At 41.8% G+C, this 13763-nt stretch overlaps 2 protein-coding genes across 2 annotated transcripts; one reads left to right on the top strand and one right to left on the bottom strand.

The window, feature by feature from the left end:
• Positions 1-313: 313 nt before the first annotated feature.
• tmed1b (transmembrane p24 trafficking protein 1b) lies at positions 314-5670 on the bottom strand. Its single transcript, XM_061086581.1, has 5 exons — positions 5391-5670; positions 3138-3235; positions 2859-3048; positions 1358-1525; positions 314-1255 (listed from the first exon to the last, which is right to left on the bottom strand). The coding sequence occupies exons 1-5, from the start codon at positions 5646-5648 to the stop codon at positions 1205-1207; spliced, it is 765 nt and encodes a 254-aa protein (XP_060942564.1). The 5' UTR covers positions 5649-5670; the 3' UTR covers positions 314-1204.
• Positions 5671-8053: 2383 nt separating this feature from the next.
• On the top strand, positions 8054-11504 carry LOC133028327 (tumor necrosis factor ligand superfamily member 14-like). The gene is made up of 7 exons (XM_061095524.1): positions 8054-8123; positions 8508-8757; positions 9460-9513; positions 10276-10309; positions 10554-10625; positions 10743-10980; positions 11146-11504. Exons 2-7 carry the CDS (start codon positions 8560-8562, stop codon positions 11342-11344), a joined length of 795 nt encoding a protein of 264 aa, XP_060951507.1. The 5' UTR covers positions 8054-8123; positions 8508-8559; the 3' UTR covers positions 11345-11504.
• Positions 11505-13763: the final 2259 nt, after the last annotated feature.

The following is a 13763-nucleotide window of genomic DNA, read 5'->3' as shown; positions in this document are numbered from 1 at the left end:
CTTTGAAAAGATCGAGAAAGAAACAGTCTGACACTGTATTCTGAAAACTAAAAATCGACATACGGACTTGATAATGTTTGTATGGTCGACTGAATAACGTTGGTTGCATCTGTGGGATAATTTCTCAAGTAACAATGACATTGGTCAAAGCTTCTGGATCCAGGAGTGGAACTCAAACACTGATTCTCCTAGTTTCTTATCTCCTAAATACGTTTTAAATATTAATATTACAAAGTTTCAGATTTATTTTCTTCAATATGGCCCTTATACCTCATTATACTAAAAAGGCAACCAATATCACACAGATATAAACTGTGTAAAAAATGTATTTATTAATATAAATGACACCAATGAAAAACCTGATTATCTTAATTATCTGACACTCTGCTCATGGTAAATAGAAAACAAATCACTTTATGGCCGTCTGAGTACAAACAAAATGTCACATTTTGTTGACACAGTAAACACACATCAAAGTAAAAGCAAATGTTATCCTCCAGAAATACACATTTGTTCACACTGAATTGTCTTGATGCTTCTCTGAACAGACACACTGTGTGTGTGTTTGTCTGCAGGAAGACTGACACATACATGTTATAGGAAAAAGTGTTTCTTACTCTACATTATTATTTGCCCACATGACCTTGGACTGGAACAAAAAACAAATCAGTAACTTCTCAAAGAAAAAGAAAGCTAACATGAGGCTGTAACCAAGGACACATTTAGATCAATGGACAGTTCACCAATATAATGGCAGGATCTCACTCTCAAGAAGACGCCAACAACACTATTGCACATTGCTATCGATTGGAAACTATCAATTTGCAAGTCCTCTAGATTTGCTTTGAGTTGTGACTTACAACTGACCTTTAAACTTCAATAAGGTTAATTTCACCTTTTGCAGAAAATCCCATAAAAAAGGGAACTAAACCAGTTTCAAAATGTTGGACAGCAACAACATAACCTTTGGTATTTGGTCTATGAAGGCTGCGTCTTTCAAAAAGGATTTTCTCACTGGTCTGTGGTCAAATTTGACATTAAAGGCACTAAATTAAAAATTAAAAAAAAGCCTCTACTGTTTAATTTGAATTGTGGTATTCATGTAGATAAAATGAAAAGTGATGGCGCACAATCTGAATGGGTAACCAGGTGAACATCTTGTTTTCCTTCCCAGTCCGTCGTGTAGTGCAGCGCGACGGTTCCTTTATGTGCAGACTCTCCGCTTATCATCAAACAGTTTACGGACAGTGTAGACCTGAGGAGGGACAAGGAAACACACAGACAGCATGGTGTTGAGTGTTCGGTGGTCCGACTGCTTGTAAACCTTTAAAAATGTATGCCCAGTGCATTTATATACCTGAGTAAAGGCCACACACAGCATCACCATCATGCTGGCACAGGACCAGAAGGAGACCCTCCACAGGTTATCTTCTAGCAGGTTTCGGTCACGTGCCTCGAAGGCCTTCAGCACCGTCTGCATCTGACGGCTGCGCTCCAGGCGTCTGTGCAGAGAGTCCATGGACTCCTGAGGAAAGAGGGGAGATACAGGTAAGAAAACAAGATAACAGATGTTCAAGCTGGTATCAGAAGAACAGAAGATTTTTCAATAGTTTAAGGCCCAAAGTCCATAGTAGAGGACCCTCCTCTCTGCGACAGAAAACACTGCTGCTGAGGCCCTGTCCACACCAAGAAATGTTCCTCTGCATTTGGGAACTGCATATTTCCCGCGTTTGGAAAATGACGATAACACAGCTTACGTCACGCATTCCCTCTGCTGCTGTGTGTAATGAGCATGTGCAAGAAACAATAACAAGAAGCTCTCTCAATAAGCTCACTGAGCATGCTCACATTCCTCTCTTGTATGTGACGGATCTTTGATGTAGACTATATAGCCCCCTCCCGGTTCAGCATGTTCTATCTGTATCCCGCTGATACTTCCAGGGCATCGTGATGTCACCTGAAATCCCACTCTCATACATTTGCATAATACACGGCTATAGGCTAGTCTGGCATGCCCCCTAACATGGCAGAGGAAAGTGAGAGCGGATCCTGACATTTCCTACACTATATGGAAGAGCTTCATGATAGTGGTTCATTCATCCATTGCTGTACTTTTGTTTAACTTGTTTGACGTGCGGAGCAGCACATCTTCCTAGCTGGTGTTAGTGGTTAGGAGTTGACACGTATTAGCTAAACATTTAGGGTCGTGTTATTTAACATTTTCCATGCCGTCAGCAAATTCGAAAGAAAAGACCAAAACCACCAGCGCGTGGGCTGGTCGGTCAATACTTTCCCCACTTCCCCTGAAGACAAAAGAGATGTCAGAAACTGCACTATATGGTTTTCTATTCGTATAACAAGCTGTCAGTTTTGAAAGGGAAATATGATAAAAATGTAGCCACATATACAATATTTGTTGTTTGAGGATCAATTAATTGTTGGTGTTGTTTTTTTCCTGGGATTTGTTGACAGTAAGAGAAAAAGAAAACAAGTCTTTGACGAGACTCATGATCCAGGTCGCTTGATATTTAATGAACAAAGACAGAAAATATTCTTTTGATTTATTTCAAAGCTGGAATTAATATGTTTTGGTTCTGAGACAAATGCTACAAGAGCAAGAGCATTTGTAATCTTGAATAAGTTGTCTTTATACTATTTATGTTGATAAAAAGATGATAGAAACCTAACCAACCACTCTGTTACAGTTATCCCTTTATCTTGCGTAGATGTTGTTTTGATAATTTCAAAGCACATATTTCCCAACAACAGGGCTTTTGTGAACAGGTCAGCTGACTTAGTGAAGGAGATTTCTTTTTTTTTTTTTGAAGTAACGTCTAAACCACAAACATGCATCTCACCCGGATGTCATCGAGCTTGTACTCCAGCAGGCTTCCGTCAGGCTCCTCTAGGCCCGGCCACTCCTCATCTCCACCCACGTCTCCTGCCTGACCCTCGATGATGATCTCGAAGAACACCATCTTCTCTGAGAAGTGGCTGAAGCTGTTGTCGAAGCAGATCTGATAGTCCCCCGCCTCTGTGGGCTCCACCCTGCGAACAAGAGAAAAAAAAAAAAATCAAACAGGCAGATGCGACAGAGCTGAGATATAAAATATGATCCAGAGTGAGACTGCACTCACACGTGGACTCCGTCAGAGCGTCGGGATTCCATGATGAGCAGGACGCCCTCTGGAGAAAGGATGGTGAAGTCAACATCCATACCAGCACCTGCTATCACCTGGATGTGAACACAAATGCATACACATACTGAGCATTAGGCCCAAAGGATGATCAGAAGTTTCTCCTGTTTAAAATTGTTTCTTTATTAAATAATCAGAGTTGAGATATGATTAATAACTACGTTTACAGACAGTGGACATTCATCAGCGATCGTTTTTGGCTCACTGCAGTCATATGCAATGTGCCTTAACCACAAGGTCAAACACTTTGAAGAGTAGTTAAAGACACGTTGCAGTGGAGAGCATGATGTTGTCTTTCAGACTCTCCCACTAAACAAACACGCTATCTTAACAGAGACGTGTTCCTGTGTAAATAAACCCCATCCCTTTTTTTTTGTACACTTTGTAGATTTAACAGATACAACTGGATAAAACTGACAATCCTGCCCTTCAATCTACATTTAGTAACCAACCAGATACATTCATGATAACATGTTTCTAGCCTATTTTTAAAGCTTAAAATCTGTTAAAAATCTAAAGCTGATATCTTCCATTTAAAAAAGTTAAAATCTAAAATCGACACCATATGTCATGGCCAAAAAACCAAGTCATGAAGTCCAAGATGTCTCTGCTGACTGCCGGGACGAAAGTTTGGTGGGGCAGGAACACTGTGAACTTAACAAATTGTGAAATGGAAGAAGTTTGGAGCTAGCAGGACTCTGACTGTCTGGTCAAACTGGCCGAGAGGAGCCTTGGCCAGAGAGGTGAGCAAAACCACAACGGTGGGTTTATTTGAGCTTCAGCAGTTCTCAGCAGAGGAGGAAGAACCTGATGGAAGGGCGACCATTCCAGCACTGTCCGTCTAAAATAGCGAGACAGAGGCCTAGACTCAGAAATCCAAACACACTGACTGTGTCCAGATCACTTCTCCTTGTATAGTCTACTTAGTAGACACAATAAAATGCTGAACTTACTATATAGTAGTCTAAAGAGAGAACTGTTAAACCTTACGTAGGACTCATTGTATCCCACAATGCATTGTGAAAAGCTGTGTAGAACCTAAGTACATCATCATGCATTGTGCTTGAACTGGATGAAACAAAAATGGAGGACCTACCTAATGGAGGAGATTCTGTTTCTTTTTTCAATATGTCATTATGGCTTTTTTAATGTAGTGTTACATTCATTTGTATGTAAAGAAATGCATACAAATGCTTCTCCTTATATTGTCTATTATATAGTAAGTTCAGCATTTTATTGTGCCGTCTGAAGAGAGAATTGTTAAACCTTACGTAGAGGACTCATTGTATCCCACAATGCATTGTGAAAAGCTGTGTAGAACCTTAGTCATCATGCATTGTGCTTGTGCTGGATGAAACAAAAATGGAGGACCTACCTAATGGAGGAGATTCTTTTTCTTTTTTCAATTTGTAATTATGGCTTTTTTTAATGTAGTGTTACATGCACTCAGAGCTGTGGGACACTCCTTCTCACAGACATGGGGGTGGGAGCCTCTATATAAACATGAGCTGTTGTCTTCAACATGCTGATATTTAACCAGTCAACACTTCTCAACTAGTCTAGTGAGTGACGGAATTCAAGAGCACAAATGTTTTCCCAGCTGTTGCCCCAGCACTGCAGCAGGACAAAGATCAGGACTAAGGCAAGGACCAGAACCAGGAATAGACCCAAGACCAGAAGTAGAACCAGGAATAGAACCAGGACTGGACGACCATAGACAACCAGGATGTGAAGGTTTCAGACCGAGCCTGCAGTTTATTTACACAGTGACTCATTGAAACTTACTCTGAGCAGTGTGACCATATATACAGTCTATGAGTGTGACACGTATTGTTACATCCAGGGACCTAGTTTAACCCTCATCCTTCTCAAGTGAAGCACGTGTGTTATATTATTGTGTTCGTGCACAAGATGTGCTGGAATGACAAAGTTTGGCATGACACATGTTTCAATCTTTCTGGCGGATATTGTGTTATGCTTATGCTCGTCATTAGTCAGGCTCACTCCCACCGTGGGAAGTGACTTGAGGGAATCAGTTGTTCGGTAGGTTTAGCAAGAATATGCATGTAGCGTGTGAGCTAGCTGGAGGGCTGCGGCTAGCACACACACACAAACACACACACAAACACTACACGGACGCGCACACACACGCAGGAAGACGCACACACACACACACACACACACAGTAGTTACCTGATATTCGACCTCCATCGTGCCGTTCTTCGCCGCTGTCTGAAAGAAGCACTCGGATCTTCCGGCGGGCACCAGGAAGGTGAACTCGCTGTCCTGGCTGTGACCGAAGCACCGCACGGAGCCGACGCACCAGCCGAAGACCACCGCGAAGAGCAGCAGCCGCCCCCCGCAGCCCGCGTGTCTCCTCCGGAGCAGCTCCATGGTGAAGGTGGCCACCGACACGACGCTATCTGAGCTCGGCCATCTCCTCCCCGGCATCCCTCTTCCGCAGCACAACTTTGACCCGCCGTGATTGGACGGTGAACCCCGAGCAAGCGCAGCGCCGCCGACCAATCAGAGGAGGAAGAGTAGCAATCCTCCTCCAATCACCGTGGAGCTGAGGTCTTCACCCACAGCCATGATGAGCGTTACTATGGCTACTGTGCGACCTGTGGTCTGTACTGTCTGTGGTGAATGAGACACTGAACACATGAAGGTAAAACTCAGTGTCATAATCATAATCTTAATAATAACATTAATAATAACAAAAATATGACGCTGAACATTATTGAACACATGAAGGTAAAACTCAGTGTATGATGATTGTGATGATACTTTTAATAATAATAATAACAATAATAATAATAATAATAATAATAATAATAATAATAACAATAATAGTAATAATAATAGTAATAATATGACGCTGAACATTATTATGTTTGTGTTGGGCCTCCACAATGTGCCATTTTGATTATTCCCCCAGGCACCAAGATATAAACAAGTACTCTGAAGCAGTACAGCTGAGTTACTTTCAATAGCTCATTAAAACAAAACAAAAAAATGTCAAATGCTTGAAATGACCGTGTGCTAGCCTCTTGTGTGCAGCTCTCTTAAGCTGCTTTCAGCACTGATCTCCGGAGGATATCTGAACCTGGAAGGACAATATGAGAAAACACAAATGTCCAAATGAAAGCCTTTGGAATTTCAGTGGAATTTCTCGGGCCAAACCCCCAAGTGAAAACTCTACACAATGCTCCCGTTTCTGGAATAAAAAGGAATAGTACTGCACTTGACTGCTCCTTCGTACGAAAAGGGTAAGGTTAAAATTCACCCAAGTTTAATGCAGAACAAATTAAGAAAAATCTTTCCTGTAGTTCATATACTAATTATACATACATATTACATTTGACACAGCTTTTAAATCTCAAGGAATATGAATCACACTTGCAAGATGAATATATCTGTGACGATTCTCGTGGTATCATGGGCGTCTTCAGCAGCTGCACACGTGTGAGCAGGAACTGGGTGTTATGTATCCAGAAATACAGCAACCTCAACCTTGGGTTATGTATCATAACCCAATGTAAAATAAAGGGCAAACCACTTAATGGAGGTCAAAGTATTCAAAAAACAGCAACAAAAAAAAGGAATATATACGTATACATTAGTTTGTTAATTTACACAACATTTTCCTAGCATCTACGTGCATCAGCATGATGCCGCTCTCATACAAAATAGAGACCGTGCACATACTATACATAGTAACGACATGTTCAGTGTATATTTAGTATGAAATAGTACGAGGGACGCAAACAAAATGTAAAAATAAATATGATCAAAATAAGAATAAAATACTAAATGGATTGTATAAAAGTTGTAAGCATAATATTTAGGAAAAACTTTTTTGCCATTGGCAACTGGATGTTCACGCGTACAGCTCCTGAAGAAGCAACAATGATGTTCTCATACAGCATATAAGAAGATGACATATTTGATAAAGCAAGAAAAACGTAAAAGTATTTCTATGATGAAAGAACAAGATGAAGAAACACAGAAGGAAATAGCTATAATTTTGCCTCTTTCTGCACTTTTGCTCTCGATACGGGCATTAATTGGCACATCATAGTTGTATGTCGCATGTGTAACAATCAGTTCCTTAAATTGTGCTGGTAAATCAGTGTTAATGAAAAAGGAAGATGACAAGATTACTCGATGTGTTGCAACTCATACAGAAAACATTGACAGTTAGCAGGGGAGGAAAAAGATGTTGCCACATTAAGTGTTACACTTGAGCTCCATTCTCCTTCACTGCGTCCAGTCCTCTGCAGCTGTTATTTGACCACAGAGTTCCTCAAAAATAAAGAATAGAAAAAAGTTGCTCAATGCATCACCAGAGAGGTTTATATTGGCAAATATTTGACATGACAGTGTGGCCTTGTGAGTGATTCTCACTTGATTCTGCATTAAAGCACAGATCAATGACACAGTTGGTGATAGGACAATTATGTTGTAGTAGCCAAAAAGGATATGGTGTGAATTAGCCTGACCCCAAGCTCAGCCTGCTAAAACACCTCTACTGTCACAAAGACTGAAGTTAAAGTCACCCTGACAAATCAATACAAATAGTGACAAGCACCAGCTACACAAAGCGACGTTTCTCAGAAACAGACAAAGAAGAGGCTAAACTGAGAAAACAAATCAAAAGTGTTGAACAGAATATGAAACACAATGAGTGAGAAGTTGAAGAGAGAAAAGGAAGTGTGAGCTGAGGGATGAAAGCTACATTCAGTAGTTTTGGGGAGTGTCCAACACACACTCACATGCACATTACTCTCTCTCTCTCAGCCTGTTCCCCATGCAATCTTCGTTTCCTGCTTATATGAGCACACATAAAAAAGCAACATTACTGGCAGCTGACAGCGGGACAGTGGACACAAGAGGTGAGGTGCAGGCAGAGGTCAGCTTTTAAAGGTGAGGAATCAAGAAAATCTAAATCACAGAGTGACATTGCAGAAAATGTTGTTGATTTTATTATATTTATTGTGTCATATGTGTTATTTATTGGGATTCATTTCACTAATATGTCTTAGAGGAGCTTCCAGGGAGTGTGTGTAAGAACCACTCCCCTGCTGCTGGATGAGTGGAGCTTGTAACACATACTGAGGCTCTGTCTCTATGTCTTGTGTCCCTCAGGCATTTATTTCTTAACTTTTTGTCTTGTCTCTCCATTGTGAAACTTTTTTGTTGCTGTTTTTCTGTTTTTCTGTTTTTCTGTTCCCATACTCCTCTGCTCCTTTGCTCTAGCTTTTAGCCCTAACCCTGTCTCTGTCTTCATCCCTTTCCCCACTACATCAGGCCCTTCGACCTTCAGCTCCAACCCCTAGGTGGAGTTGTGATCTGGTGCAGGATGGAAGAGGGAGATGTGGGCACCTGCCCCCATGTGTTTGTGGTGGACGCTCACTCAAACTGTGTCTCGGTGCCCGGGAAGAAGAAACCGATGTGGGCAACGGCAGGCCAAAAGCTTCTCCTCCTGCTGGTGGGACTGACCATGTTGGGACATGTCGTGCAGGGTTTTTTCCTCTACACGCTGTACAGAAAAACAGAGGTGAGGCTGATGTCTGCATGTAATTGTGTGTCTGTTCCTCTCAGTGAAGGGAGAGAGAGCGCTTGGAAATTCCTTTCCTCTAGAATTTCCCTCTTTCACTCTACGTCAGTCATGACGTGGACAGCTCAAATTTGTGCATGGGTAATCATTTGCTCTTCAAGGGTTACAGGATAATTAAATGTGTCTGTTCCTAGTTCCACTTCCCTTTCCTATCTCTCACAAGTGCAAAGCCTCAATATAACTTCACTTTTCTGAGACGGTTTAATAATGCTGTTTACACACGCTTGAATATGCTTGAGGAAAGTTCATCTTGCAACATCATTCATAAGTAAAAGGATAAAGGAAATCAAAGCAATAGCCAAAAAAGACTCATCACTTTACAGTGTTTCTCAGTAGGAGAAAATGTTGGAATTTAACATGTTATAATTATTGTGTTGTTTTTTGCAACAATGATTTAATCTGTTGCCTTTAGTAAAGTACAGTGTGCCAATACCACAAAAGATTTGCTTGTGTCTATATATATAGATATTTCCGCAGCTCTACACGTACGTGTCTATAGCTCTTAGCGGCAGGACACTTCCTGTTCTTACACGCTGTTGAACTTTTGACATCTTGTTTGCAAACAAGTACAGATTTTGAAACGTGTTCATCTCCTGCTCTCCCTTTTTGGTTTTCTTCCTCTTGCTGCCGGTCCTTTCCCAGGACGGGTCTCGCCCTTACCTGAATCTGTCCAACCCTCAAACATCTGGCCAGCAGGTAAATATCATTGTCAACATGTGTCCCCAAGCCTCCACCAAGGCAGTTCAAGGGCCAGTTCGGAGCCAGTCCCGAATCTCAAACCACTTTTTTTTGATTTGGCTGCCCAGAATCTGGCTTTCAGTCACAAAATCTGGTTTGAAGCTGGCATCAACACTTAGTTGGTCTGGAAAAACAAAACGCTTACATCAGCGGCTAGGATCGGTATTATTGTGACCCACTACTAAGTTATATTAACAACAACAAAAATTGGACCACCATCAAAAAAAACAAATCCCTTTGTGTCGTGGGTAGTCTTAAAACTAAAGCTAAAAGCAATTATGACGAGCGGCGCAAATGCTTTGGATCCATCGTGTTTGGATGAAGATTTGCAAATTTACACGTAATGTTATTTGTGTGAGTAAAGACCTAATTATTTTAATTTGACCCAGTCTGACTTTACGGAGTTGACAGATGACAATGTTTGTGTGTGTCAGTGTGTCAACATGAGAGGGAGAGGAGTCAGGAGGTGCTGTATGAATCTCGTGCAGCTGCAGTGAAGAAACATTTCACCAATTTAAGAAAAGTATCAGTCATGATGTCGTGGTCAGTGTGGATACTTAAGTGATGGTCACAGACAAATCAGTGTATGGTCACAGATAAGAGTAAAAATAGGATCAGTTCACAATGAAACTGTTGGGTGTCAGAGGACGACACCCGACCACATCCGAATGTGGTCTGGTGTGCCTGGTGTGACTTCTCACTCCTTTTCTTCTGTTTCAGGGTGGCACCATGATGGGTCAAATGGGATCTAAAGGTAAGGAATGATCGTCATTTATGGTGCTTATGCTGTACATAGTGAGAAGAACAGTCACAGTTATATAAGAATGAATTAATGCTACACTTCTAACCTATTGTCAATGCATAAATGAAGTTTTAGCAACAGGATGTCCAGGCTCTAACATGCTAAACCAAACATGAACATTCAGATACAGTTTTTTTTACTTTGATTGATCCATTGGTTGATTGATTGACTGATCTGAACCTGTTTTCTTGAACAGAGCTCAATGAGCTTCACATGCAGCGACCTCACCCGGAGCAGGTTCAACAGAGGCCCTTTGCTCATCTGATGGGTCAGTTCCCTCCCCTCATTATAATTATAAATATTGTCAATGACCCAAATGGTTGAATTTAATTCATATTTTTTATTTTCTCTGTTAAAAAACTCTCTTATGTCGTGTTTCTCTCAGGCTCCGATAATCCTGCAAAGGATGACAATGTGGTGCAGTGGATACATGAAGGTGGCGACGCCATCACCCACCAAATGGGTTACGACAAAGGTCGACTGTTGGTGGAAAAGGAAGGTTACTACTACCTGTACTCCAAAGTGCAATTGAATGCTGTGTTGGAGTGTTCACTTATCCTGCACAAGGTCATGAAAGACACCAGTGCCTACGGCCGACCAATAGAACTCATGAGATCAAAGAGGTTAGTCCTTGTGCTGCACTTTACTTCTTCACTCTGTCGCTGCACCTGTGGTTGCTCGGGTGCATCCTGTTTGTATCTTCGAATCTCTGTATTTGAAGGCAAGTTATCTTTATCGTTTTGAGGTGAGCTTCTGTTGAGACATCTCTTCTTGTTTTTTTCCACTAGCTTTCGCTGCAGGACACCAAAACTTGTGAGTGTAAAGGCTTTGGAAGGGGAAGATCTGTGGAACAGCTTCCTGGCTGGGATTTTCCATCTGGAGAGAGGAGATAAAGTTTTTGTCACGTTGGAGAGTATACAGAAGATTCGTCCGGGACCTGCAGACAACTTCATGGGGGCCTTCATGATACTTCCATCCAACCATTAAAATAACGTCTGTCAATTTTCATGACACTATTATATGTGTGAGTTCATTTACACAACATGTTGTATTAAATTTCATGCATCCAATATTAACAATATGAATATAATCTATTATACACTGTACCTAATGAATGTATTTGAATGAAAAAGCAACACACAGTTGTCATATCATAAAAAGAGTATCTGATATTCAGGTTATATTCTACTGGATAGTATGTTACATATTTTTCATGTGAATAAATAACGGTTTCTTATCAAACATAAATGTGAGTTGACATCACTTCCTGATTAGATAATATGTCACACAGATAAGTTGATCAAAAATGTTATAACTAAACTCTGCACACACATAAAAGACTGTTTGGAACCAGCTATGATACCTCATTGTAACCCGTGACACGATTACAGAGGAGGAGGATGTGGTCGAGCAAGGATGCACTGATCGCATATGCACAACGATTACATTAAGCAGTTGCTTGCAATGAAATGCTGGGGTCACAGGCTCTCTTATAGCAATGCTCAGAATATTACAAGCAGACAACAAATAATATAGAGTATAATAAAATAAAAAAGAATATAAAAATTTAAAATAGAAGTATAATATACATATCTAAAATATATATATATAGACCTAAAGAAAAAAAAGAAAAACAATAGTGCAAGTGTTTGCAATAGTGCAAAATGCAATAGTGCAAATATGCTAAGGTGCAGAGTTAGTGGAATTATGACAGATTGGAGGAGTTTAAAAGTCTTATGGCCTGGGGGATGAAACTGTCTCTGAGCCTGATAGTGCGGGCCCAGAGGCTGCTGTACTGTCGGCCAGACGGCAGCAGGCAAAACAGTTAATGGCTGGGGTGATAGGGGTCTTTAATAATCCGGTCGGTCTTCTTCCTACACCGCTGGTTGTAGAGGTCCTCCATGGATGGCAGCTTCGTCCTGGTGATGTGTTGAGCAGACTTCACCACCCTCTGTAAAGTCTTACGGTTCAGGGCGGTGCAGGTGCCTCACCACGTGGTGATGCAGCCAGTCAGGATGCTCTCTATGGTGCACCTGTAGAAATTGCAGAGAATCCTGGCATCCATGTTGACCCACCGCAGCATGCAGAGGAAGAAGAGCCACTGTCTGGCCGTCTTCCTGATGGAGTCTGTGTGATGGGTCCAGGTCAGGTCATCACTGATGTGGAACCCGAGGAACCTGAAGCTGCTGACTCGCTCCACCGTGATCCCCTTGATGGAGAGGGGGGCATGTTCCACTCCTTGTCTCTTCTTGTAGTCCACGATCAGCTCCTATGTTTTGCTGACGTTGAGATGGAGGTTGTTGTCCTGGCACCAAGATGTCAGGGCTCTGACCTCCTCTCTGTAGGCCTTCTCATCGTCACAGGTGATCAGGCCTATGACAGTGGTGTCATCAGCAAACTTAATGATGGTGTTGGAGCTGTGGGTGGCCACGCAGTCATGCGTGAACAGGGAGTACAGGAGAGGACTGAGCACACAGCCCTGGGGGGCACCGGTGAGTCAGGGTGGAGGATGTGGTGCTGCCTATCCGCACCACCTTTTGTCTGCCCGTCAGGAAGTTGTCACGATCAGTGCAGCCTTGCTCGAGGGTGCAAGAGCTCTGAGGTGCTGAGGTTGGTTTAGGTGACTCAGCATTTTTTAACGTGTTCAGGGGAAAGTTGCATCATTTCGCTGCAGAAGTGTCTGATGGGAAAAAAGAGACATGTCAGTACAGAGACAATAAGCAAAGGTGAGTTTGTCAGCCAAACAGAGATTATTGCGGTGAAAGCAGAGTGCAACGAATGCCTGCCAACAATAACAAAAAAATTCCAGGAAACCGTACAGACAGGTAGGAAGACAGGTTGCACAATATGCATTACTGCTGAGAAGATTTTAAATAAGTGGCACAAATACAGATATAAGATACGCAACACACACAAACAACTACATGTTGTGTGTGTGCAGAGGAGGAGGATGTGGTCGAGCAAGGATGCACTGATCGAGAGAATGAAGAAATTGTTGCGATCAGTGCATCCTTGCTCGAGGGTGCAAGAGCTCTGAGGTGCTGAGGTTGGTTTAGGTGACTCAGCACATTTTAATGTGTATAGGGGAAAGTTGCTTAGTTTCACTGCAGAAGTGGCTGATGGAAAAAAATGAGAAATGTCAGTACAGAGACATTAAGCAAAGGTGAGTTTGGCAGCCAATCAGGGATTATTGCGGTGAAAGCAGATAACAAAAAAAAATACAGGAAACCGTACAGACAGGTAGGCAGCCATGTTGCACAATACGCATCATTGCTGAGAACATTTTAAATAAGTGGAAAAACTGACCACAGATGAGATTCAGAATGTGGGTCATTTCCTGCTCAGAGAAACAAACAAACATCTTTGCATCTTAGTTACACAAACAGCACGACACTCCTGCAGCTCT

This window comes from Limanda limanda, chromosome 2, assembly GCF_963576545.1.
Source record: "Limanda limanda chromosome 2, fLimLim1.1, whole genome shotgun sequence".
NCBI classification, from domain to species: Eukaryota; Metazoa; Chordata; class Actinopteri; order Pleuronectiformes; family Pleuronectidae; genus Limanda; species Limanda limanda.
This window is presented reverse-complemented; position numbering and strand designations above follow the sequence as displayed.